A 26,725-nucleotide genomic window follows, 5' to 3' on the forward strand; every position below is an offset into this window, starting at 1 on the left:
CAGTGTAACGTTTCTTGATGAGCTCTTTCAGCCACATGAAATAAGCAAACTTTAAAGGCAACTTCAATCCAAGCTGTGGCTCAGTAAAGTTGGTATTCATGATGAACAATTAAATGAGTCTTTGATTGCCAACAATGTCAATGATAAATGTGAATGATGTAATATGTAAGAACCAAAATGTATGTTCCATGATGAGCAAATGATCTGTTAAAGAATGAAAAATTGTTAACAGTGGACCCCCCACCCGCACACACCCCTTCTGAGAGCCCCTAATTTAAGACTTCCTCCTTTTTAAGACCCTCCTTTCTCAGATGTTCTGTTGATAAGCCTCTGTAAATTTACCTCCATTTTAGGACTCCCTCATTTTTACATTTAGTCAAGTTTTGACTAAATGTTTAAACTTCCGCTCCTTGACGCACCCCCCCCCCCCCTCACCTCCCCTCATCTTCCCCCCTCCGCCTTTGTGGGCCACTCCCTATCCACACACACAATCACACTACGGCCACACACAGACTCTCACCCCAGAGATGAACTCAGTGACTCTCCCTCCATTCTCTCGCAGACATTCCAAGAGATAACGACTGTTCACGAGTCTCGTACATTGTCATTGGGCAAAACCAGGGGGGCCATTTACTGTCCTCTTTTTCATACAGGTCAACAAACACATACATACATTTGATATCACTTTAACGGACATCAACAATACAGTTGTCTGTGGACTTCTCCACACACATTAACATTACAGTAATAAAAATAAAATAAAAACCATAAAACTAACATCGGTAACAAATCAACACACAATTCAATCAATTACAACATGTTGTTTAACGAAAACACATAAGCCCCCCTTTTTCAATGAAGTGAAAGAATACACAAACGAATGACGTCCAACGACGGAAACGTACGATGGAAATATGATCAGGTAATAAGAAGCAAAACATCATGCATTTGATAAGGCATAGTAGAAGTCTTTATCGACATAGGACGAAATCCAGCAAATTGCCATGGGGGAAGATAGGGGTTGGTTGGTGGGACAAATAATGTTCACTTGCTGACGCGCGCACTTCAATGCTGCTGCTGCTGCTTTGCCGCTAATGCAAGAGCGTGTATCCTCTGGCACTCACTTGCCAGAACGTTTGGCGCCAAAACCTCCACTACAACACCCTCCCCCCCTCCCTCCTTACTTCTAGGTCCCGCCCACATCTGCTATCTCCATTCCTTCCCCATTCCTCTCCATCCTTGTCCAGTCCTAAATACCATCGCCTCACCTTCAGTTTAAAAACAATTTATCGTTCCTCTAAACTGACACTTTAACATAGAGGGGGGAATCGAGACGAGGGTCGTGGTGTATGTATGTGTGTGCGTGTGTGTGCGTGTGTGTGTGTGTGTGTGCGTGTGTGTGTGTGTGTGTGTGTAGAGCGAACCGATCTTTATAAAATTTTACATGAGAGTTCCTGGGTATGATATCCCCAGACGTTTTTTTCATTTTTTCGATAAATGTCTTTGATGACGTCATATCCGGCATTTTGTAAAAGTTGAGGCGGCACTGTCACACCCTCATTTTTCAATGAAATTGATTGAAATTGTGGCCAAGCAATCTTCGACGAAGGCCGGACTTTGGTATTGCACTTCAGCTTGAAGGCTTAAAAATTAATTAATGACTTTGGTCATTAAAAATCTGAAAATTGTAATTAAAATTACTTTTTTATAAAACGATCCAAAATTACGTTTTTTGTATTCTTCATCATTTTCTGATTCCAAAAACATATAAATATGTTATATTCGGATTAAAAACAAGCTCTGAAAATTAAAAATAGAAAAATTATGATTAAAATTAAATTTCCGAAATCGATTTAAAAACAATTTCATCTAATTTCTTGTCCGTTCTTGATTCCAAAAACATACAGATATGATATGTTTGGATTAAAAACACGTTCAGAGAGTTAAAAAGAATAGAGATATAGAAAAGCGTGCTATCCTCCTCAGCGCAACCGCTACCGCGCTTTTCTGGATTGTTAATTTCACTGCCTTTGCCACGAGCGGTGGACAGACGATGCTACGAGTGTACGGTCTTGCGGAAAAAATGCAATGCGTTCAGTTTCATTATGTGAGTTCGACAGAGCTTGACTAAATGGTGTATTTTCGCCTTACTTTGAGTCTTTGTTAGACCTTATATTCTAAGATTTGTTAAGGTTTTACAGATATTGAATCGTTATGTCAAGTAATAGGACTTACTTTTGAAGGTAACTTTTCAGTATACATTTTTCACCAACAGTTTACATTTGCATACTTCACTTTGCATTCATATATACAAAGGACCTTGTGTGTCAGACATGAACGCAGATTGTTAGTCCTGTTTGTGTGTGGTTAGAGGGGCTTAAAGATTTTGTGCAAAAGAACAATATTTTCCACTCGTTGAGTTTCATGACAAATGCACCGATTATTTTCAGCGTTGATACAAGTCATGGCAGCTTCAGCAGCCAGACGAGAAGTGTGCTACTTCACTTTTGGAGATGAAAAACTGGCAGAAGAGCTTTATGAAATACACATGATTCTCACTTCAAATCAGAAAACAATTGGTTTGTAACTTTCTGCTCTATGAACTAGTTCAAAATTCTTCCTCCACTCTGACAGACTTACTTTGGTGATTGATTTTGCTTACTCAGCAATTCAAATTATTAATTAAATTATAATGCCAGCTGAGGTGATTCTTGACTGTACCAGAGGTCTCCTTGCACACACTCTGCGCCATTTTGCTCAGTTTGAAATGTGCCAAGATCGTAAGGTTATCAAAACCAGGTCACACTTTCGTGATTTGCTTTGTATTTAAACTCATAGCTGTAAAACAGCAGTCAGCTCATCCTAATAGTTTCTTTCTCTGCAAGGCTAAATCATTTGAGTTTACCGCTGTAAAGTTTATCCATTAGATATGATGTATTTTAACCTTCCGTGGATCATGCTTTGGACTACGTAGTCAAGATGATGTGGGTGATATACAACTCATACTTTTTAAAGAAGGATTCAACATAAAAAGTATGGATCGTACATGACCCACGCCGTCCAAATACAGGTAAACATTTTATCACTTCTTTCCAAAGTATGGGACATGCGCCACCAACACAATCTGATTGAGGATAAGTACGGTCAAATTCCATCAGAGATTCCGCATGGAAAACATTGGACATCCGACGTCTTGTTCAAATTACGTCATTGTTTATTTGTATGTTTACAAAAGTAACCATTTGAGACATGCTCGGTAGAAGGATCCCTATTTGTTGGGATTACATGAAGTCTACAGCAAAATCACAAAACAGTTCACGAGATACAGATAATCTTGTGAGGTGCTGGGTCATGTGCAAGGAAACACAGTAAAGGTTAAAGGCACAGTAAGCCTCCCGTAAACCATCACAGATACTGTCAGGCTTTTACACACGGTTTATCTTACCCTTGAGCTATCGTGAACCCGTGTGATCCAGTTTCCCTTTTTCACAATGTAGTCGTCAGTTAGAAATTGAATGCGACTCGATGTGAGCTTATCTGCAATAGCACGTTATTATGTACCTCTGACTATGCACGAAACAAACGGCTGTGGTTCGCAAGAACTCTAGCGATGGCTTTTGACTTTTCAGAGGAACTGGCGATAGGCATAAACCGTCGTCTGCTATGAGAACCACGACCTTGCGTGACCCTGCTTCTGGGTTTTTCTTTTTTCAAACTTTCAAAACTTTAAATTGTACGGATCTTGTCTTGATGAAAAAAGAATTCTTTTATGATTTAAGAATGTTTGTGTAACAAGCTGTCAATTTATTATTTAGATTTTAAAAGTTAGGTTTAGCGCCAAAACGCACAACGGTCCAGAGACAATCCACAAAATTAATTCTTTAAAAATTGCTCGCTCTTTACGTAGGGCACCTAGGATGTTTCCGTTTGGTGAGCGTTCAAATGGAAGGGTGTTTGTACTGTGTGTAAAAGCCTGACAGTATCTGTGATGGTTTACGGGAGGGAGGCTTACTGTGCCTTTAATGAAAATTGATTAACCAAATAAGCTCTTCTATTATGCATCTGCCCTTTTGACTCACATGCGAAGCAAAAGTGAGTCTATGTACTCACCCGAGTCGTCCGTCCGGACGTCCGTCCGGAAAACTTTAACGTTGGATATTTCTTGGACACTATTCAGTCTATCAGTACCAAATTTGGCAAGATGGTGTATGATGACAAGGCCCCCAAAAACATACATAGCATCTTGACCTTGCTTCAAGGTCAAGGTCGCAGGGGCCATAAATGTTGCCTAAAAAACAGCTATTTTTCACATTTTTCCCATTTTCTCTGAAGTTTTTGAGATTAAATTACATATCCATACCCAACTCACAAATAGCAATTAACTCTAGTTCAGTGCTGGTAACGCTGTACGCGTCCCCTTGGTAACCAAGGGAGACCACTCTAAAAAAGAAAGTGATCCATCCCATAATGCCAGACTATCAACAGTCCGACATCCGTATGCGCGCGCATACGCCGCCATCTTATCATTCCACTCTCAGCGAGCGACGTGTCTGGTCGCGTTTTGTTGTACGCTCCGGCTGTGTTCAGCCTTGGTCTTTGTTTCCTGACTTTGACTTCGCCCCTTGGTCTGCCGCCGAGCTTTGTCAATACCCTGGCTGTTTTTGGGTGAGAGCTTTCTTGTTTTATGTAACTTTGGCGACGTTCTGTCGCACGTTTGTGAACTTGTAAAATTTTTTCAGTTTCGAAAATTTTTTGTGAGTTCGCTTTGACATGGCGGAGTGCGCCAAGATTAGAACTAGTTCGGGACAGGCTGCTGCTTCAGCTTCTCCGGCTGCTAGTACTTCTTCCTCTAAGAGAAGTTCTTCGTCTAGAAGAAAGAGTGATGGAATTTCCGCCACTTCTCAGATAGAACCGTGAAATGTAGGATGTGATGTTGATGTTGTTGTTGACAAGCCTTCGTCCGCCATTTTGTCCGTGAAGAAGGACAAGGTCACACGTAGTGATAAGGATAAGGATGTTGGTAAACCGGTTGTTTCGTCGGGGGCTCCTGGTTATTCAGGTGTGTCTCCCGCCGATATTGCGTCATTGCTTTTGACTTTAAGTACACAGGCTTCTACTTTGGCGGCCGTTTTGTCGTCGACGAAAGCAGAGATGCGCGCACTTCCGGCTGGCGTCTTCGATGTATCTTCCTTGGGTAGAGTCAGGTCTTCACCGACTCCTTCCTCTTCCGGTTTCACTTCAGCTCCTGCTGCGACTTCCGCTGTGGCTGCTCCTATCGTGGTTCGGGCGGAAGTACATGCGTCTCAGCATGCTGATGGACGGCTGGCGTCCCTTCTGCTGGGCCGGTGCGCTCTAAAGGTATGTTTAGCCCTCAAGTTACCAGGTTCTCTGGTGACGAGGGTTTTGCGATCACAGGGACGGATGGTGGGTGTGACTCCGAGGACTTTGCTCTCTCTGGCGTTGACCCACCTGACTGTGAATCGTAAGAACGCTGCATATACCTCTGATTCAGTGTCGGGTATGCCGGTTCGATATCCGTCCCGCGGGACGGATGGTGGGTGTGACTCCGAGGACTTTGCTCTCTCTGGCGTTGACCCACCTGGCTGCGAATTGTTGGGTGTGTCTCAGAGGACCGCTGCAGGTCTGCAAGTCTCTCTGGTGCGCATCTACCTGACTACGATGGCGAGCAGGAAGGGTGCGTCCATGGTTGGATGACGCCCAGCTTACTTGCCGTTCTAGTTGTCCAGTGCGGTGACGTGGGCTAACGAGAATGGCATTTAAGTTTTGTGGAACTGGGTGATTCTGGGATTGACCGCGAACGGCGGCTTTCCTGGGGTCACCTTCCTGATTGCGATTGCGAGCATGAAGGAAAGTATAACGAGGGTGCGTCCATGGTGGACGACACCCAGCTTACTTGCCGTTCAAGTTGTCCAGCGCAGTGACGTGGGCAGCGGAAAACGGCATTTAGGTTTTGTGGAAGTTGATGATTCTAGGATCGACCGCGAACGGCGGCTTTCCGGGGGTCACCTTCCTGATTGCGTTTGCGAGCATGAAGGAAAGGATAAAGAGGGTGCGGCCATGGTGGACGACACCCAGCTTACTTGCCGTTCAAGTTGCCCAGCGCAGTGACGTGGGCAGCGGAAAACGGCATTTAGGTTTTGTGGAAGTTGGTGATTCTAGGATCGACCGCGAACGGCTTGGCCGGGAACGTCTTTCCGGGGGTCACCTTCCTGATTGCGATTGCGAGCATGAAGGAAAGGATAACGAATGTACTTCCATATGAGGGTGGTTCATGGGGATGGACGACAGCCAGCTTAACTTGCCGTTCAAGTGGTCCAGCGCAGTGGCGTGGGCGGCGGAGAACGGCATCTAAGTTTTGTCCGGAAGGGGTGGTTGAGAGCTAGGCGTTACTTACTCCACCTCTATCTGGTTCTGACTTCTGGAAGTTCGGAGGAACAGGATGTTCGCTTCAGCTTCCGGGAATTGTTATCCATTGCCCTGGAGTTGGCAAATGGCCGCGTGTAGCCGGGTTCTCCGGTGGAAGTGGTGTACGTTCGCAGGAGGAATGTAGCACGCATTTTCGTGGCTGGGCAACGTAAGCTTCCGCCCAGGGGGCAGGAAGTTGTTGGGCTGGGTGATTCTTGGGTTGACCATGCGAGTCTCTCTGGGGGTCACCTTCCTAACTTGGATATTGACAGGAAGGGGTGGCTGAGAATAGTTTTCTTTATTACGTCCACCTCTTTCTTTGTTCGACGACTTCCGGAGTTCGGAGGAACGGAAGGTTCACTGCCGCTGCCGGGAATCGTCGTTGTTTGCCCTGAAGATGGCAAATGTCTTGTAGTGTGACTTTCTCTTCCTCCCAGGGGGAAGGAAGTGAGCAGTAGGGCTGGTTCTTTGTTGGACAATTTAGTCAAACAGGGAATCAGCTTCCCGATTGCACGATTGTGCTTGACGGCTGTTCAGATGAAGGTGCTTCCGCTTGACTGAAAAGCACTGAATTCAGGTTCCGTTTCATGTTAGCGAGTGCAGTGACGCTCGCAGCTGAAATGGTTCGAGGTACAACGGGTTCGTCCGGTGTGTTTATATGCAACCGGTTGGTTCGGATGTTTACTAATCCACGGCCGGTTTCGCTTCCGCTTTTGCGGCTGTGTCTCTGGTACAGGATGGGATAGCCTGCTATAGTTAACACTGTGGTGTTGGTAGTCGGCACTTTTTAGCCTTTGGCTTCCGGTTCCGTTACCGCGGTTCCTTAGCTGTGTTACAGGCTGTATCCTCTTCCTCTTCCAGTTTGCCGGCTGGAAGGGGCAGGTGGATGAAGTTTCTGGCATGGAGTTCCGGGGTTTGAATATTTTCAAATTTTTTTCCGATTTCTGGCAAGTTTTGCCTTATCGGGATTGGTGACTGGTTCTCATCATTTCGGTGATCGTTATGATGCTATTGATCAAGGGGAGGCTCATACTTCGGCTGTGTCGCTGTTCGCGGCGTTTGATAGTTGATTTGAGCCTTCTGAGGAGAATCTTTGAGTGTTAAGTTCTTAGATCCTTGAATGGTTGTAAATGACGTTAAACATCCAATAAAGAAGGAAAGAAAGAAAGATCCTCTGGCGGGGTCTTTGTGTACTTGTGGATTTTTTCACAAGAGAGTTGTCTTTGTCTCCACTATCTTTGTGGATTACGTTCGACTTATACCTGCGGCGGTGTTGCTTTAGTTTGTGTCTTACGCTCAAGTAGCGTGTCACTCGCGGAGCGCTTTCTGTAGGCTTCGGTTAACTCCAAGCTTAAGAACTTAGGTTCTACGGAACCGCCCTCGGGTTTGGCAAACATCCATCTGGATTTTGATAGCTAGGAGAAACTGTCTGTAAGATCAGGATCTCCTAGCTCGGGTAGATTGTGGCTTCGGTTCTTTGTGATCGGCACTTTCGAACAAAACTTGCTTTTTTCTCTCTATTGTTTGAAAGGTCTCTTTTTGAGGCCGCTTCTAGGCACGCGGGCTTTTATCTATCAAAGAGACGCTCACGGTAAAAAGAAGGCGCAAGGCAGGCCTTGGCTGTTGTTTGTTTCCAAACGAAAAGCTTCAGGCTGGCTGTTATCTACTTTAGCTTTTGGCTCTATACCCTCGTGTTCACAGGGTTGTCTTCATAGATCGCTCTGGCGGCCGGTTGATCGCGCAGTACGGGTCGTCGCAATCTGGGTTCCAGACCTCTTAAGGCTGGCAAGAAGGCGTTTTTGCTTTCTTACATTCGAATTACACGGATGTCTACTGTAAGGGTATCTTTGAGATACTTATGGGCTTCCCCCTCAACTCGGGTTTTGTTTCAGGGTCTTTATAGGGGATTTGGCGTGTTTGTTCACTTGTCACTTAGACTGGCTTGGTACAAAGCACTTACTTCTTACGGAAAGAACTCCTCTTCTTTCTGTTTAATGCAGGTGGAGTGCCACCTATTCTGGGTTTCCGCTTTTTCTTCCATGTCTTACTTTTAAGACTTTATGTAATTTCTGTTACTTTGTTACGGCTTGGTGCAGTGTTGCTTTAACCCGTTTCAAGACTAGCCTGGCGGATCTACATGGTAAACGGCCAAGCTTACTCTGGTAGCTTCTGTGAGAAGTGGGAGTAAGCGTACTTTCTGGCTTTTTTGAATATAGACGGCTTTCTCAAGAAAGACTGATCTATGACTTTTGGGTTTCTTTGGAATTTTCAGGCAGTTTATGCGGAAAACGGGGAAACTAGCTTCCAATTGCATTTTCAATTTATGAAGCAATACTTCGGCTCCGTTAGAGTCAGGTTTAGTCATTTGAATTTTGCGAGTTTCGAAAATTTTTCTGACTTTCACTGATCTTATTAGATCATTGATTTAAAGGGCAGTTTTTTGGAGATGTTTGGCTTCTAACGAGGTTGAACTGGTAGTCAACTGGTTTGGCTATCTTGACACGCAAGGCAGTTTTTCTAACGATGCTCGCTACGTCTCGTTGAGGAAGTGAGGTTCATACTTTATTCGGCTTAGCTAAAGATATTTCAACTGGGAAAGATGGTTCTATATCTCTCAAATTCGGGCCAGAAGTTTTAGCTAAAATCAGAAACCGGTCCAAATTTCGCCTGTCATTAACATTCCTGCTTTGAGCAACATTCTTGCTCCTGGAGACCCCGATATCGTTAACTGTCCAGTTTGAACGCTCAGCAGTTATTTGTCTAGAACGCAGTTCATTTGTTCAGGAAGTCAAAAGTTGCTTTTCATTTCGCTCATTACAGCAAGGTGCAAAGATATTGCGAAAGTGACTTTAGCCAAGTGGGTCTCCACATTGATCAGACAAGCGTATTCCTGGTGGCATACTCAGTCTGAGAGGTTAGGGCTGTTCTTTCCCTGACTTCGGCAAGAACTCATGAGGCAGGGGCATGGGCCTCCTCTGTGGCAGCGCTCCGATCAGGCTGATGTTTTGAGGCGGCCTATTGGAAATCTGAGGATGTCTTCCTGAGGTATTATCTCAGAGACATCGCCTCCTTCAGACGGGACGGCAGTTTTGCGCTACCTTCTATGGTGGCAGCAGGACAAGCCCTTCTACTTTGTTTTTGATGAGTACCCGCCACCTATAGTAGCAATCTGCTATTTGTGAGTTGGGTATGGATATGTAATTTAATTAAAAATTTTAAAAGTAAATTTTCATTTAATTAATATACTTACCCAACTCACAACGTTTATTCCCTCCCACCTCCCCGCTGTGGTTGGTACTGGGGTCTAAAAAAGAGTGAGTTGGGCTTCGTTTTGGAATGATAAGATGGCGGCGTATGCGCGCGCATACGGATGTCGGACTGTTGATAGTCTGGCATTATGGGATGGATCACTTTCTTTTTTAGAGTGGTCTCCCTTGGTTACCAAGGGGACGCGTACAGCGTTACCAGCACTGAACTAGAGTTAATTGCTATTTGTGAGTTGGGTAAGTATATTAATTAAATGAAAATTTACTTTTAAAATTTTTAATTCAATACCTCACCTATATATGATATATAGGGCAAAGTAAGCCCCATCTTTTGATACCAGTTTGGTTTACCTTGCTTCAAGGTCAAGGTCACAGGAGCTCTTCAAAGTTGGATTGTATACATATTTTGAAGTGACCTTGACCCTGAACTATGGAAGATAACTGTTTCAAACTTAAAAATTATGTGGGGCACATGTTATGCTTTCATCATGAGACACATTTGGTCACATATGATCAAGGTCAAGGTCACTTTGACCCTTATGAAATGTGACCAAAATAAGGTAGTGAACCACTAAAAGTGACCATATCTCATGGTAGAAAGAGCCAATAAGCACCATTGTACTTCCTATGTCTTGAATTAACAGCTTTGTGTTGCATGACCTTGGATGACCTTGACCTTGGGTCAAGGTCACATGTATTTTGGCAGGAAAAATGTGTAAAGCAGTTCTTAGTGTATGATGTCATTGCTATGTAAGCATGTGAGTCGTATGGGCTTTGCCCTTCTTGTTCATCTTGAAAGTAAGTTATTTACATTGTCCATGTGTATTACATGTACCTTGCTAATGTGAAAAACTTGATATTTATTTTTTATTTTGTTATTTTGTGTGTGGGTGTTTTATTATTTAAGTTATTGAGACATCCCAGTGCACTAAGGGATTTATAGAGCAAATCGAGAAAATTCATTATTGAACGAAGCGCATAGCGCTGAGTTCAATAATTATTTTCGAGATTTGCTCTATAAATCCCTTAGTGCACTGGGATTGTTTCAATAACGATATTGTCAGTACCGCCATAGAAAAAAGAAGATTCCAAGCGCACATTTTGCAACGCGCATTTGAATAGGCATAACTGTGTGGTCAGGTCGTGTACAGTAAAGATCTACTTTTGTGTGGGGTGTCTCAAGTGTGTCGTGCTTTCGTCACACGCATTTTAATTTCTGTTGGTAAATTCCAGTGTAGCGTTAATCTGAACAGTGATGATCTTTCAGAGAGACCTCATTTGAACTCGGAGAAAGGGCTGTGCTCTTCATTATTTGCGATTCGAAACCTCCAGTCGAGCTTGGACGGATTGACTGTGCGGAGTGACTCCCCTTGAATTGACTCGAAGCCGCGGGACTCGACGGTTCGCACATTTTCAAAACAAATGTGGCATATTTTCGTGTTGTATCTTCATTCATCGGGGAGTCTGATACTAAATATGAACGGTAAGAATGCTCTGAACCCTACACGTATTATATCCCCATCGTTTTTTCGTTCACATTTGCCCAACATGTTAATTTGCTGAGCGGGGTTTATGTCGTCTGCTAGGGCAATCAAACCACTGCATGCAGTCTGCACTGACTGAGTCTGCACGCACGAGGCACGCTGGTAATAAGTCTTATAATGGTAAGAACGTTCTGAACCCTACACGTTTTCGATTACGATTGTTCTTGCCTTGAAATAATAATTCGGAAACTGAACTGATGCAGTCGTATTTCAGTGTAGTCAGTGCGGCTACGTATGACAGAGTCGATCGAGTCAGTCTTCCAAACCAGGCTGGTCTAGCTGGTACGTTATCGGAATAACACTTGTGTTTTCTGCTAGCGGGTGGGAATTTTATATTAACTCATCATTTGGTATTGTGGAGAATATAAGCTACATGTCGGTAATTAATTCTGAGGATGAGAGCACAGTCTTGCTTAGGTAAAGGGCGTAAGAATACGCTCTGTGGAAAAGTTAGCGCACTCCAAGAGTGCGCTAACAGTTTTAGCGCATCGCCATTAGCCAATCAACTGGTTCACATCAGTCATGTGACACCAGTACTTACTGACAATTATTATTATTTTATAATTTGTTGCAGGTGACACTGTGTGGCTGATCGCAGAATATGAAAAAAAGGTTGTGAGCCGCAGCTTTAAGAGGCCTAGCATCCGTCTGTTTGACTTCATCAAAAAGAAGTTTGGCTACTCAGACAGTGATTTCTCAAGTTCTGGTGAACCCCAAACCTTTGATGAAGACAGCAATGAAGCACGGAATACTGGATGGGATTCGGCTGTTGATGGCGCGTCTCCCGATCACAAGGCAAACACACCATGAACAGATACCCAGTCATTTCAGGCTGCAAACACTGTTTCTTTCATATCAAGTCAGCACATAGTTGTAATGCTAACATGACATTTGTGCCTGTGTGACATTATTTTGTTCCTATTTGATCGATATCTCCACAGAAGTCTTTGAGCAGGCTTGATTTCAGTGTGGAGGAAAATGAACACAGCAATGACTATGAGGCAGCTACATTTTCAATGTGAGGGCCTGTAAAATGTGTCTTGTGGGTCTGTTTGTGAGACTGAGGGTGAGAGAGAGAGCGTGTTTGTGCGTGTGTCTATGTAAAACTTGATCATTTGTTTTGTGCCTTTTTTTTCTCCTGACAGCTGAGCTTGAGGCAATGATTGTTGTATTGTGGCAATGTACAAACAAACTGATGTATGACCATGCAGTCAGCTGAAATAAAACCTGTCAATGTGTTTGTTTATGCTGATTGTACATTTGAATTTTCTGATTGTACTTTTAAATTTTAATAAATGATTAAAAATGGAAGAGTTTGCTTCAATTATCTCCCCTTGGGATATCGCTGTCGAGTACCTGTTCGAATACTACTTCCTGAAGGCTTTCAGTCTGCTGGAACATGCAATAAATGAATAATAATCAGTCAACAACGAACAAAGGTTGTTCATATGATATTTTCAGCATATGAATAGAGTGCATTCTCTTGCCAATAATGCACTCGCCAGTAAATGAAGCCCTCGCTGTTCAGAGAAGATCAGGATGTTTATGCAAAACATGTCAATATCATTGTCCAAGATCTTTCAGTTCAGGTGAGGACCATTTGCTGAGTGGCAATGTTGAACTGTAGCAAGGTGAAAACACTTCTACAGAAAATACTTGGCCCACTGATTTAAGGTGTAATGAATGTAAACAATGAGTATATTGCCTCAGATAATACAAATAAGAACGTGCAGACAGTAGTCAAAAAGCTAGTATTAGACCGATCTTTTGTCCCAAGAGGCGATAACCATAGCAAACTCTCCCATTGAGTGAAGTATATCTGCTGGTAATATAACTGTCATGCTTTTCGTTGATGATTCAGCTTTAATTGTGAATTGCAATATTTCAGAGTTGTGGAAGAATCCTGTACAGATTAGACTGTAAAGCCATTTTGATGCACAAATCTTTTACTGTGATTCAGAATTATTGCATGGTACACATTGTAATTTGATGAAGAATGATTGTATATGCATTGCCAGGTTTATTGGTTTGTGTAAAATATTGTGCATAGTAAATTAATTTCTTTTGAGATTTTTGTCTACAGATTGTTTATTTGATTGAAGTAATGTGCATTTTAGACAAAGGAAAATAATATATACCGGTAAATTGATGATGTTAGATATAAGCATCACCAAATAGCCATATTTACTTGCAAGATTATGTGAACGGTCCAGTCTTTGGGGTACAGAAGATACTCATTTCTGAGCTCTTTGTTAAAAAAAATGTCCTCAGTCTTTTTAAAAAGAAAACACCAACATTTTTGATCTGTTGTGCAAACCTGAAACTTCTGAGCTAATGTATTTAGCAAAAGTTGAGATCTATTGCTTGGCTTTGATTGATTGTGCACAACCAGAGAATAGTTCTTTAAAAGTATGGACCTGTTGAACAACACTGATTGTTTCATGTTTTCATATAGTGGAAGACAACTGATTCATCAGTTTTGAATTCCAAAGTGATTGACCTTCTTCGAGGGAAATCCATGCTAAGGAAAATCGACTGTTATTGCAAGAAAAACATATCCATGGTAGACAAAAATTAACACAAGGAAGATTTTCACAACGATTTTGTTTGTAATGCAATTCATCTGCAGTGAATTTGTTTTGTGAGTTTGTTCTATAAGATAATGTTTAGTTTCTTTTAATCATTCTTCAGCAATTGTTTTTTTAAATTTATTCTGCTGGCAACTTTTTAAAACCTTCACACTTTCGTTCAAAATGTCTTTTTCACCTGTAATCAAGTGATGGATGACATGATACATAGTTAAATATGTGTACAGGGCCGGACCAAATGAGTTGTAAGGTGGAGGTTCCTCCTTTTTTGGGGGGGCAAATCAGCGAAGTGGCGAAGCCACAAGCGCGCGCCTGCTGAACTAGGGGGGTCCGGGGGCATGCTCCCCCGGAAATTTTTTGAAAAACGGTTAAAATCTCTGCAATCTGGTGCATTCTGGGCCTTGTTTTGAGGGTTAAGAGCAGCATTGTTTTGGTGCTAAAACTAGTTAAAAAAAAACAACACTCAAAGCAAGGTACATGCTTTTTCCAGGGGTGGGGTTCCGGAACCCCTGGAACCCCCCCTTGGGTCCGGCCCTGTATGTGTACAGGATATTTTCCATGTATGACAGTGTGAGGCATAGAAAAGCAAAAGTTTTATTCAGGACTGATGTTTCCCTTACGTAGTGGTAAAACCCATGGTCATTAGATGAGTTTCCTGAATAGCGTCATACACAGCAAGTCAGGGCAGACCAGGGACTCTTTTTTTATCGGGCAAACATGATGTGTTTTTAACTATGATGTTGTATAATGCATATTTATTCTCTGCAAGCAAGGCAGGTAGAATATATATTGAACAAGAAAGAAGATATTAAACATGCTTGAAATATCCATGCAAACGTTGCATCCCAATCGTTATGCCTGTGTGTGTGTGTGTGTGTGTGTTGACTAAATAATGGGTCAAGTCAAGTCAATATTTATTTTAAAAAACCAACTATGGTAACATGAATTCTAAAAAAAAATTAAAAAATTGCAATAAACACGACAAAACAGATATGTAATAATGAGACACACTTCAAAGAAACGCGATGGGACAACGATAACATGTGTACTGTGAGTCGAAGTAAACCTTTGTTTCACCTTGGACCTATTAGGTCCAAGGTTTCACTGGGAGTGGCTGTTTGGATGACTTTGGCTGTCTTACTGTGGAGTTGCAAAACCGAAACCTTTTTTTTCCTATGCAAATGCATTCTGCAGGAGCTACAATGCACTTCAGCCCAACGAGGAAACAATCCGAGCTTTTCCTGTGTCACGCAGTGTGCGGAATAGTGGTGCTAAAAATAGATTCCTACAACACAAAAATAAATCCACGTAACCAATGAAGCGACATCAGGTTTATCACGTGATCTGAGAAGTCCAACCAACGGGAGGAGGGGAATTCCAACTGGAAATCCCCATCCCACACGTCCATCATGGCGTCTGGTCAGTGAGAAAGTTGACATTTTCCGAGAAAAGACGCTGCAATCGTCTTCCTGTTACAGCTGCTTCAGATTCTCTCAGGTGAGATAGATATTTCAGGTACAATACAAACCGTTCAAGCCACTATGATCTTGGCATACATCGCGATCTTATTGATTTGAAAGAGAAATACGTCATGTTTTCCGTGCACGCACACTTTCACTTGCAGTTGCAGACGATCTGATGTTGTTCACGAGGTGTATTGTTTATACACAAGACCGAGAAAACGGCACATTGTGGCCTCACTTGTGGACGTTTTTACAGTAGCAGTTACGGCTCGTTCTAGATGAATGTGAGTGTATTCTGCTCCATAGTATTTGTTGTGAAACAGAAACTCTTGCAAGCAAAGCCGGATGTATTGGTTACTGTTCGCGTACGTAGTCAATAGCTTTGACAATTCATTGTAGTGATGTCATGACCTACTTAAATATTACTGAGATAGTGTTTGTCTGCGTAATGAAAGAATGGAATCTATACTCCAGAGTATATCCTCATGAAATGTTTACCCCCTCTGTTTTGCTATGCACAGAAACTAGTGTACCTATTATCAGGGACCTATATTTAGGTCTATGCTATTATTGTGTTTAATTTGAACCTTCATTTGCGCATATGAAGTGTGTTATCATAGTGACAACTGTAACATTATATGTGCCCTACCAGCCTGTTAACAGGCATATAACTTGCAGGGAGAACACAATTTACTGTCATGGCCAGAGATTGACTATTTTTGATATATATATATATGCTCAAAGTCAAACACACTGTCGTTATCAGTTTAGCTTAACAGACAAAACTCCAGAAAATGCAGGTGTGCAAAAAAAGTCCTCCTTATAATTGTCTTTGAATACCACATAACGGTTTTGTTGTGCTGCAGTTAGTCTTTCTGGTTCACTAAACCAACCAAACAAATGTTTTTCTAAATTAAAGGCACAGTCAGCCTCCCGTAAACCATCACAGACACTGTCAGGCTTTTACACACAGTACAAACACCCTTTCATTTAAATACTCACCGCTTGAGAACATCCTAAGTGCCCTCCGTAAAGAGCGAGCAATTTTCAAAGAATTTATTTTTGCATTGTTTATCTTACCCCTGAGCCATCGTGAACCCGTGTGATCCACGTTTCCTTTTTTTCACAATTTAGTCACAAGTCAGTCGTCAGTTTGTGATTTCAAGTCGACTTGCTGTTAGCTTTTTTGCAATAGCACGTTATTGTGTACCTCTGAATCTAAAACGCAACAAACGGCTGCGAGTCACACGAACTAGAGTAGTGGCGGTTGACCGTTCAGAGGAACTGGCGCTATGCAAAACCGTCGTCTGCTACGAGAAAGACGTTTTGCGTGACACGTTTCCGGGCTTTTCTTTTTTCAAACTTTCAAAACTTTGAATTGTACTGATCTTGTCTTGATGAAAAAAGAATTCTTTTATGATTTAAGAATATAACCTTCGTGGTTGAAAACGACGTTAAACACCAAATAAAGAAAGAAAGATGATTTAAGAATGTTTGTGTAACAAGCTGTCAATTTACTATTTAGATTTTAAAAGTTATGTTTAGCATCAAAACGAGGCGCCTGATAGTCCATTCGGATAGTCCACGAAAATAAATTCTTTGAGAATGTCTCACTCTCGACAGAAAGCAGCCAGGATGTTCCCGTTTGGCGAGCGTTCAAATGGAAGTATGCTTGCACTGTATGTAGAGGCTCGGGGAGCTCAGTGATGGTTTACGGGTGCCTTTAAAAAGCAAACAATGTCATGTCAATTTCGCCTGTATGAATCTAGTCTTACACATTTTACACAAATTAATTCAAACTGAAAATATACACAGACATAAATAACCAGTAACTTAATTACAACTTTGCATTTTAATGAGAACTGCAGAGAACTATATTAATCTTATTTACCAATTGTAATTTAATCAAGTTGGCGTTTTAATGAAACAGATCCTGTGATTGGTCAGAATGCCCCAACTCATTAAAAATTACCAGTCATTAATTGTCGATAACCACTCGCTAAAAAAGCCATTAACCATCTGCTGGCGAGGCGCATTGATACAACCTCAACTAGTCTCTGTTAGCTTTGAGGGTCATTTTACAAGTAGGAAATATGAAGGCTAACAAAATACTGAGACCATAAGGCCAACAAAAAAAAATAGGTGTGGTTACGGTAACATAGCCCAAAAAAATAGGGTAGGAAGGTAGGCAATCACTTTTTTTTTTTTCTAATGTGTACAAATTAAACCTACTTGACAGGGTAATCAGTGTGCGACTTGAGCGCTTTCGCTTTCATTGCGTTTTCTGCACTCGTTTTCTTGTTTTTTTGGTGTGTTTTTTGACAAATGTAATAAAAAGTTATAGGGTCGGCCCCTAAAAATAGGGTAGGTCGGGTTACCGTAACCACACCTAATTTTTTTTTTAGGCCTAAGGTATGTGAAGTGATGACGTCGAATACATGACGTAAGTTGATGCATGAATTCTTCCGGACTGCGTCAGTCAATTCCAAAGATCGCTTTTGTGATGAAAAGAATTTGTTTTAGAGTTTGCTGTCCAGAAACCCGTCAAAAAAGAAGGGAAAATGAATGTGAAAGAAAACAAAACAGGAGCAGAGTGGTAAGATAGGAATACGGAGACATATTTCTTGGGACTTGACCCTTGCAGGTAGGTGGACTGAAAGTAGTGTGTGAACAGGATAGAACCAATTCTGTCTGTTTATCATCGCATGAAAGCAGGAAAGAGATCGTCATCAGATTGAATTACAATAACATTAACATGCTTCCATTTGAAACTTCGAGGTCGTCGGGCTTCAATTACCTTTGGTCGGGCGTCAATCCACGATGACGACCTCGAAGTTTCAAATGGAAGCATGTTAATGTGTAATTAGACCGTGAATCTTGATATTTGAAGTTGCAATTTGTTATTGTAGTTTTTGCTAGCTTTGAGAAAACTTTAAACCTAGTTGGTCAAAGTCTCAAAACATGTTATCCCCTTGTATGTAGTTCAGCATAGCTTCTGGCAAGTGGTAGCAACAAAAAAGTATTTTTTCAAGTTGGTATCAATGCATGCAAGCAACTGTGAACATGGTTGGACTTTACTGGGCATTTACTCCCACTGGATTAATCCTGAGTACATGTGTGACAGGGGAGGCTACCGCTCCTTTCACAGCGGACTCTGCACCCGAGTTGTTGGCCTTTAAAGTCAACACCTGTGGATTGTAGAGTTCTGTTTGTGATGGGGTCTGGTGGTTTCCGATTGTCTGTATGTTCATGGAAACCTTCGGGTTTGCATAACAGTTTTTATAGGGCTAAGAAATTAGCCCTAACATTTTCAATCCTGTTTGATTGCACTTCGCCTCCCGAGGTGATCGTAGTGTTTCGGCACTCGGTTACATCTGGCGCTTGCGAGCAGGGATGGGACTCGGCATGATATGTTCAGGTAATGGCATAATATGACCACTGAACATTTTCGTGCTGTTCCCATTCTGCGAACTTGGGATGGACAGTGGTCCCCCGGTTCGGAACTTCGGGACGAAGTTCATTTCAAACGGGGGCGATTGTGACAGGGGAGGCTACCGCTCCTTTCACAGCGGACTCTGCACCCGAGTTGTTGGCCTTTAAAGTCAACACCTGTGGATTGTAGAGTTCTGTTTGTGATGGGGTCTGGTGGTTTCCGATTGTCTGTATGTTCATGGAAACCTTCGGGTTTGCATAACAGTTTTTATAGGGCTAAGAAATTAGCCCTAACATTCTCAATCCTGTTTGATTGCACTTCGCTTCCCGAGGTGATCGTAGTGTTTCGGCACTCGGTTACACATGTATTTCTGTAAAATAGCCGCATATCTAATTTTGCAGCATATTTCCCTGAATGCAGGAAACAAATTTGGAAAAACAAGATAACCCTCTGATATGCGTCTTTAATACATGTGATATCATAACTATCTGAGATATTTTGGTAAACTCATGTTTGATTTTTTAATACATTCATATTTTGTAGCATGGAATTCTCAGGAGAGAACTCACGAGACTCTGTGGAGATTGATGACTCTGAACTGCTGGCCATGCAGAATGTGATGAGCATACCCACAGACATCACCTTCACTGACCCCTCACCTATTATGAATGGAGGATTTATCATGGACAGTATGTATAAGTATTTGCTGTGAACATTTTTGTGACAGAAATTGTATATTTAAAACACAAAATTAAATCATTTGTTCCTTAGTTTATAGCTTCTCAAAGGGCATATATATGAAGACAAGTATCCGTTTGTCTTGTTGATTTCAGTTTTATTTTGATTTCTTGTGATAGGGCGGGGATGTAGCTCAGTCAGTAGCGCGCTGGATTTGTATCCAGTTGGCCGCTGTCAGCGTGAGTTCGTCCCCACGTTCGGCGAGAGATTTATTTCTCAGAGTCAACTTTGTGTGCAGACTCTCCTCGGTGTCCGAACACCCCCGTGTGTACACGCAAGCACAAGACCAAGTGCGCACGAAAAAGATCCTGTAATCCATGTCAGAGTTCGGTGGGTTATAGAAACACGAAAATACCCTGCATGCTTCCTCCGAAAACGGCGTATGGCTGCCTAAATGGCGGGGTAAAAAACGGTCATACACGTAAAATTCCACTCGTGCAAAAAAACACGAGTGTACGTGGGAGTTTCAGCCCACGAGCGCAGAAGAAGAAGAAGAAGATTTCTTGTGATTAAATAATTATAACTTACGTTCACAGTTGGGACATTATATCTACCTCTGGACTAATTGGAATTCATTGTTTGAATTTGTTTTGCATCTTTCATGCACAATGAGGTGGACAATAATTTACAAATATAGTTAACGTTGTCAAAGAGTCTTGACTGATTTAGTGATTTACATCCATGGCTATACTTCCCGGTAGTCAAAAACCAAAAAATGAAAGGGAAAGAAGCATTTTATCATTGACTGGTACACAGGAACATGTCTTGCTCAAAATCTTTTTTTCAGACAATGATAACAACCAGCAGCCCAGAGTGGTGATAGTGGAACAGCCTCAGCAGAGGGGTTTCAGGTTCCGTTATGAGTGTGAAGGTCCATCCCACGGCGGTCTGCAGGGGGAAAAGACAGAACGTGGGCGCAAGACCTATCCCTCCATTAGGGTGAGAGAGAGATAGAGAAATAAGATAGATAAGATAAGATAAGATATGTTTTATTTACAATGGTAATGATATAAGCTATACATGCTTGTGCACAATCAGTACTCGCCCATGAGGGAACAAGAACAATACAAACACCCAAAAAATCTAACTATAAAAAGTAACTCATTATATCATAATAATAGTAATAATAATAATGATAAAGAGAGAGAGAGAAATTGTGCATTCAACTACCATTGCACCTCTGTTTTAAAACCTCCAAGAAATCGGAACAAATCATTATACCTGTCATAAAAGTTCTCCTAAGGGTGTCCCTGCATCATGGGTGCTGTTTTTCAAACTATTGCTGTATATATTCTTGTGTGTCATCGAACTGAAAATATATTTTTTGTTTGTCATCAGATTGAAAACTACTCAGGTCCAGCCCATATTGAGGTTTCTCTTGTTACCGACGAGGACAAGCCAAAGGTTCATGCACATAAACTTGTTGGCAAGAACTGCAATGGTGGGGTCTGTAAGATTGAGATGAACTCCACTGCCAGCGATATCAGGTTTGCATAGCTTCTTGCATTTGCCTGTCTGTCCAATCGTCCGATAGGTACTAGATGTGAGGTTGGTTCAGCGGTCAGGGTGTTAGGTGTTTTGGGCATTTTGTGCGTGTGTGTGTGTATGAGGGGGTGTTTTATTTTATTTTTTGTTTTGTTGGGTTGATTTTTGTTCTTGGTTTTTACAAACCAAGGGTTGCAGAATATGTCATGGTTGTGAGTACATTGAATGTTGTTAGTTAGCCAATGTTTGCTTCACAATTGCAGGGCCACTTGCAGGGTTTAGCCTGGAAGAAAAAGACAATGGGACATTTGTCCCCTTCAACCAAATTTTGATGGGACATTACATAGTCCAAGGCAAAACGCACAAAGCGATGTAGCAGCCTATTTTGAAGTAGCCCAGTTTGACCGGGAGGTCATTCTGGGCTAGCCTATTTTGACCGGGAGGTCATTCTGGGCTAGTCAGTTTTGACCCCCCCCATGTCAATTTTGACCCCCCCCCCCCCCTGCAAACTTCAAGAATGAGTACATTAAGACAATTAAAAACAATATTTATGCATATATGTATATAACTACATATATCTAAGGTTTGAGGGGGGGAGGTCATTCTGGGCTAGCCCAGAATGACCTCCCGGTCAAAATCAGCTAGCCCAGAATGACCCCCCGGTCAAAACTGACTAGGCCAGTCAGTTTTGACCCCCCCTTCAAACTTCATGAATAAGCACTTTAAGACTTTTTAAACCGAAATGAATGTAAACGTGGACAATATTTGTTAGAAAAATGATATTACAACAAACAAAACAAAAACCCTTAACTTTAAAAAAAAAAAAAAAACAAAAATTTTTTGACGCTTCCTTTCAAACTTCAAGAATAAGTACACTAGGACCTCTTAAAACCAAACATACGCATGTATGTATGCATCTATGCATCTCCCCAGGTTGGGGGGGGGTCAAAATCAGCTAGCCCAGAATGACCCCCCCCCCCCCCCCCCCCCCGGTCAAAACTGACTAGGCCAGTCAGTTTTGACCTCCCCTCAAACTTCAAGAATAAGTACTTTAGGACCTTTTAAAACGAAATATATGTATATGTGCACAGTATTTGTTGACAAAATGATTTTTTTTTTAAAGGAAAAAAATCGAAAAAAACGTACTAATTTAAAATATAAAAAAAAGACGCTTTCTTTCAAACTTCAAGAATGAATACACTAGGACCTTTTAAAACTAAATGTACGCATATATGTATGCATCAATGCATCCGCACAAGTTTGGGGGGGGGGGAGGGGGGCAGTCATTCTGGGCTAGCCCAGAATGACCTCCTGGTCATAATCAGCTAGCCCAGAATAACCCCCCGGTCAAAAATGACTAGGCCAGTCAGTTTTGACCTCCCCTTCAAACTTCAAGAATAAGTACTTTAGGACCTTTTAAAACGAAATATATGTATATGTGCACAATATTTGTTGAAAAAATGATTATTTTTTTAAATCGGAAAAGAAATCGGAAAAGACTTACTTTAACGCAATTTAAAAAATTAACAAAGTTTCGACGCTTCCCTTCAAACTTCAAGAATAAATACACTAGGACCTTTTAAAACGAAATGTACACATATATATGTATGCATCTATGCATCCCCACAAGTTTTGGGGGGGGGGGGCAGTCATTCTGGGCTAGCCCAGAATGACCTCCCAGTCAAAATCAGCTAGCCCAGAATGACCCCCCGGTCAAAACTGACAAGGCCAGTCAGTTTTGACCCCCTCTTCAAACTTCCAGAATAAGTACTTTAGGACCTTTTAAAACGAAATATATGTAAATGTGCACAGTATATGTTGGAAAAATGATTTTTTACAAAATCAAAAAAAAAAAATCAAAAAAAATCACTTAAAAAAATAAAAATAAATTATAAAACCAGTTTCGACGCTTCCCTTCAAACATCAACAATAAATACACTAGGACCTTTTAAAACAAAATGTACACATATATGTATGCATCAAAGCATCCCCACAAGTTTTTGGGGGGGCAGTCATTCTGGGCTATCCCAGAATTATGACCTCCCGGTCAAAATCAGCTAGCCCAGAATGACCCCCCGGTCAAAACTGACTAGGTCAGTCAGTTTTGACCTCCCCTTCAAACTTCAAGAATAAGTACTTTAGGACCTTTTATAACAATTTACATGTATATGTGCACAGTATTTGTTGGAAAAATGATTTTTTTTTAAATCGGAAAAAATCGAAAAAAACGTACTAATTTAAAATTAAAAAAAAAGACGCTTCCCTTCAAACATCAACAATAAATACACTAGGACCTTTTAAAACAAAATGTACACATATATGTATGCATCAAAGCATACCCACAAGTTTGGGGGGGGGGGGGGGGGCAGTCATTCTGGGCTAGCCCAGAATGACCTCCTGGTCATAATCAGCTAGCCCAGAATGACCCCCCGGTCAAAACTGACCCGGCCAGTCAGTTTTGACCTCCCCTTCAAACTTCAAGAATAAGTACTTTGTGACCTTTTAAAACGAAATATATGTATATGTGCACAGTATTTGTTGGAAAAATGATTATTTTTAAAAATAAAAAATAAAAATAAAAAAAACTTACTTTACAAAAATAAAAAATAAAAAATAAAAATGTTGACGCTTCCCTTTATACTTCAAGAATAAATACACTAGGACCTTTTAAAACGAAATGTACACATATATATATGCATCTATGCATCCCCACAAACTTCAAGAATAAGTACTTTAGGACCTTTCAAAACAAAGTATATATATATATCTGCACAGTATTTGTTGGAAAAAATGATTTTTTGTTAAATCGGGAAAAAAACGAAAAAAACTTACTTTACAAAAATAAAAATAAGATAAAAAAAGTTTCGACGCTTCCCTTGAAACTTCAAGAATAAATACACTAGGACCTTTTAAAACGAAATGTATACACATATAATGTATGCATCGATGCATCCCCACAAGTTTTTTTGGGGGGACAGTCATTCTGGGCTAGCCCAGAATGACCTCCCGGTCAAAATCAGCTAGCCCAGAATTTCTTTCTTTCTTTATTTGGTGTTTAACGTCGTTTTCAACCACGAAGGTTATATCGCGACGGGGAAAGGGGGGGAGATGGGATAGAGCCACTTGTTAATTGTTTCTTGTTCACAAAAGCACTAATAAAAAAATTGCTCCAGGGGCTTGCAACGTAGTACAATATATTACCTTACTGGGAGAATCCAAGTTTCCAGTACAAAGGACTTAACATTTCTTACATACTGCTTGACTAAAATCTTTACAAACATTGACTATATTCTATACAAGAAACACTTAACAAGGGTAAAAGGAGAAACAGAATCCATTAGTCGCCTCTTACGACATGCTGGGGAGCATCGGGTAAATTCTTCCCCCTAACCCGTGGGGGGTTAGCCCAGAATGACCCCGGTCAAAACTGACTAGGCCAGTCAGTTTTGACCTCCCCTTCAAACTTCCAGAATAAGTACTTTAGGACCTTTTAAAACAAAATATATGTATATCTGCACAGTATTTGTTGGAAAAATTATTTTTCACAAATTCGAAAAAAAAATCCAAAAAAATTACTTAAAAAAAAATAAAAATAATTTTTAAAAAGTTTCGACACTTCCCTTCAAACTCTATCAAGAATAAATACACTAGGACCTTTTAAAACGAAATGTACACATATATGTATGCATCTATGCATCCCCACAAGTTTTTTTTTTTTGGGGGGGGGGGGGGGGCAGTCATTCTGGGCTCAGAATGACCTCCCAGTCAAAATCAGCTAGCCCAGAATGACCCCCCGGTCAAAACTGACTAGGCCAGTCAGTTTTGACCTCCCCTTCAAACTTCAAGAATAAGTACTTTAGGACCTTTTAAAACAAAATATATGTAAATGTGCACAGTATTTGTTGGAGAAATGATTTTTAACAAAATCGAAAAAAAAAATCCAAAAAAATTACTTAAAAAAAATAAAAATAAATTATAAAAAGTTTTGACACTTCCCTTCAAACTCTATCAAGAATAAATACACTAGGACCTTTTAAAACGAAATGTACACATATATGTATGCATCTATGCATCCCCACAAGTTTTTTGGGGGGCAGTCCAGAATGACCTCCCGGTCAAAATCAGCTAGCCTAGAATGACCCCCCGGTCAAAACTGACGCAGCGCCTTAAGACGGGTTTACCCGTCTTCACCGTTCCGGGATTTTCCAGAAGTGCGATGTCACTGCTGACACAAAAATAGCAGCCAATGGCTTGGAAGGATGCCTCATTCTCATGAATAAACATAAATGGTGACACGGTTTTGCGTCTGAAGGCTATTTTCGGCCTTGGCGACAGGATACGGGAGAGAAATCTTGACTCGTCAAAATGGCAAACGGTGGAAGTCGACCGAGCCCTAGTAGGGAAAAACAAAGCCGGACTGACGCTACAGGGGGTGCAAATGACTATGGATACTGACAGGGGAAGGGGGAGATCTTCTTTCGGACGATTCGTTGGAAACAGGTAGATGATAGTGATTATAATCCTTTCTTGGAGCGAGCAAAACAGCCACCTGTGTTCGATCCACAGGCACCGGAAGATGCGCTGGACTGATTTTTCAAAAGTTCATATTTAAACATCATTATAAGCCAAACTAATTATTATTTCCATGATTAGACACTAAAAACAGATTCTTGGTTCAATTTCCCTTAAAAATAACATAGGTTTTACTTACCTACCTACTGCCAGTTTGGAACTAGAATTTTTTGTGAATTATTACACCCCGAACTCCAATATTCCCTGGCAGTCAGGAATGCACATACGCAAATTTTGATTGGCAGCGTAAGGGTTAAAAAAATTAAAAAAATTATAAAAAGTTTCGACACTTCCCTTCAAACTTCATATATTTGTTTTAAAAGGTTCTAGTGTATTTATTCTTGAAGTTTAAAGTTAGTTTTTTTCGATTATTTTTTTCCAATTAAAATAAAAAATCCTTTTTTCAACAAATACTGTGCACATATACATATACTTCGTTTTAAAAGGTCCTAAAGTACTTATTCTTGAAGTTTGAAGGGGAGGTCAAAACTGACTGGCCCAGTCAGTTTTAACCGGGGGGGGTCATTCTGGGCTAGCCGATTTTGACCGGGAGGCTAGCCCAGAATGACTGCCCCCCCCCCCCCCCCCCCCACCCAACTTGTGGGGATGCATAAATGCATACATATATGCGTACATTTCGTTTTAAAAGGTCCTCGTGTATTTATTCTTGAAGTTTAAAAGGTGTCAACAACAACAACAAAATTATATATATATTTTTTTTTTTTCATTTGTTTAAATCATTTTTGCAACAAATATTGTGCACATATACATATATTTCGTTTTAAAAGATCCTAACGTACTTATTCTTGAAGTTTGAAGGGGAGGTCAAAACTGACTGGGGGGAGTCAAAATTGGCTAGCCCAGAATGGACCTCCCGGTCAAAATCAGCTAGCCCAGAATGACCTCCCTGTCAAAACTGACTATGTGTGAAAATGGCCTGTTACAGCGGGTTAGGCCAAAATACTTTTGTCAAAAGATGCAAAATAGTGTTATTTGGTGCCATATGATGATATGAGAATTTGCCAGTGTATTAGGTTAGTGTGTGTCTGTGTGTGTGTCTGTGTGTTTCGATCAATATCGCTTTTGTTGACAGTTTCCACAGAGGTAAACGCGCAAGTGCAGATAGTTTGCAGGATTGCTTGAATACTAATGAATTACATTTTAAAAGCCAATCACAGCGCATTTCACAAACTCGCAAGTTCCTCGGCTT

At 41.1% G+C, this 26,725-nt stretch overlaps 2 protein-coding genes across 4 annotated transcripts in view; both read left to right on the forward strand.

Moving 5' to 3' along the window:
- The window catches only part of LOC138959128 (poly(ADP-ribose) glycohydrolase-like), a 46,266-nt gene extending 31,601 nt beyond the window's left edge, over window positions 1–14,665 (forward strand). For both annotated transcript variants that reach the window (XM_070330487.1, XM_070330488.1), the window contains exons 19-20: window positions 2,451–2,579; window positions 11,811–14,665. In XM_070330487.1, the coding sequence (XP_070186588.1) occupies window positions 2,451–2,579; window positions 11,811–12,046 (365 nt within the window). In that variant the 3' untranslated portion in view covers window positions 12,047–14,665. The remainder of the gene's footprint in view (window positions 1–2,450; window positions 2,580–11,810) is intronic.
- Window positions 14,666–15,176: 511 nt separating this feature from the next.
- The window catches only part of LOC138959135 (nuclear factor NF-kappa-B p100 subunit-like), a 34,577-nt gene continuing 23,028 nt past the window's right edge, over window positions 15,177–26,725 (forward strand). The window contains exons 1-4 of one of the 2 annotated variants that reach the window (XM_070330500.1): window positions 15,177–15,321; window positions 19,264–19,409; window positions 20,246–20,397; window positions 20,797–20,945. In XM_070330500.1, coding sequence (XP_070186601.1) covers window positions 19,265–19,409; window positions 20,246–20,397; window positions 20,797–20,945 — 446 coding nt within the window. In that variant the 5' untranslated portion in view covers window positions 15,177–15,321; window position 19,264. Of the gene's footprint in view, window positions 15,322–15,426; window positions 15,572–19,263; window positions 19,410–20,245; window positions 20,398–20,796; window positions 20,946–26,725 lie in introns of those variants that run through there. The other variant, XM_070330499.1, reaches the window with a different exon arrangement.

This window comes from Littorina saxatilis, linkage group LG2, assembly GCF_037325665.1.
Source record: "Littorina saxatilis isolate snail1 linkage group LG2, US_GU_Lsax_2.0, whole genome shotgun sequence".
NCBI classification, from domain to species: Eukaryota; Metazoa; Mollusca; class Gastropoda; order Littorinimorpha; family Littorinidae; genus Littorina; species Littorina saxatilis.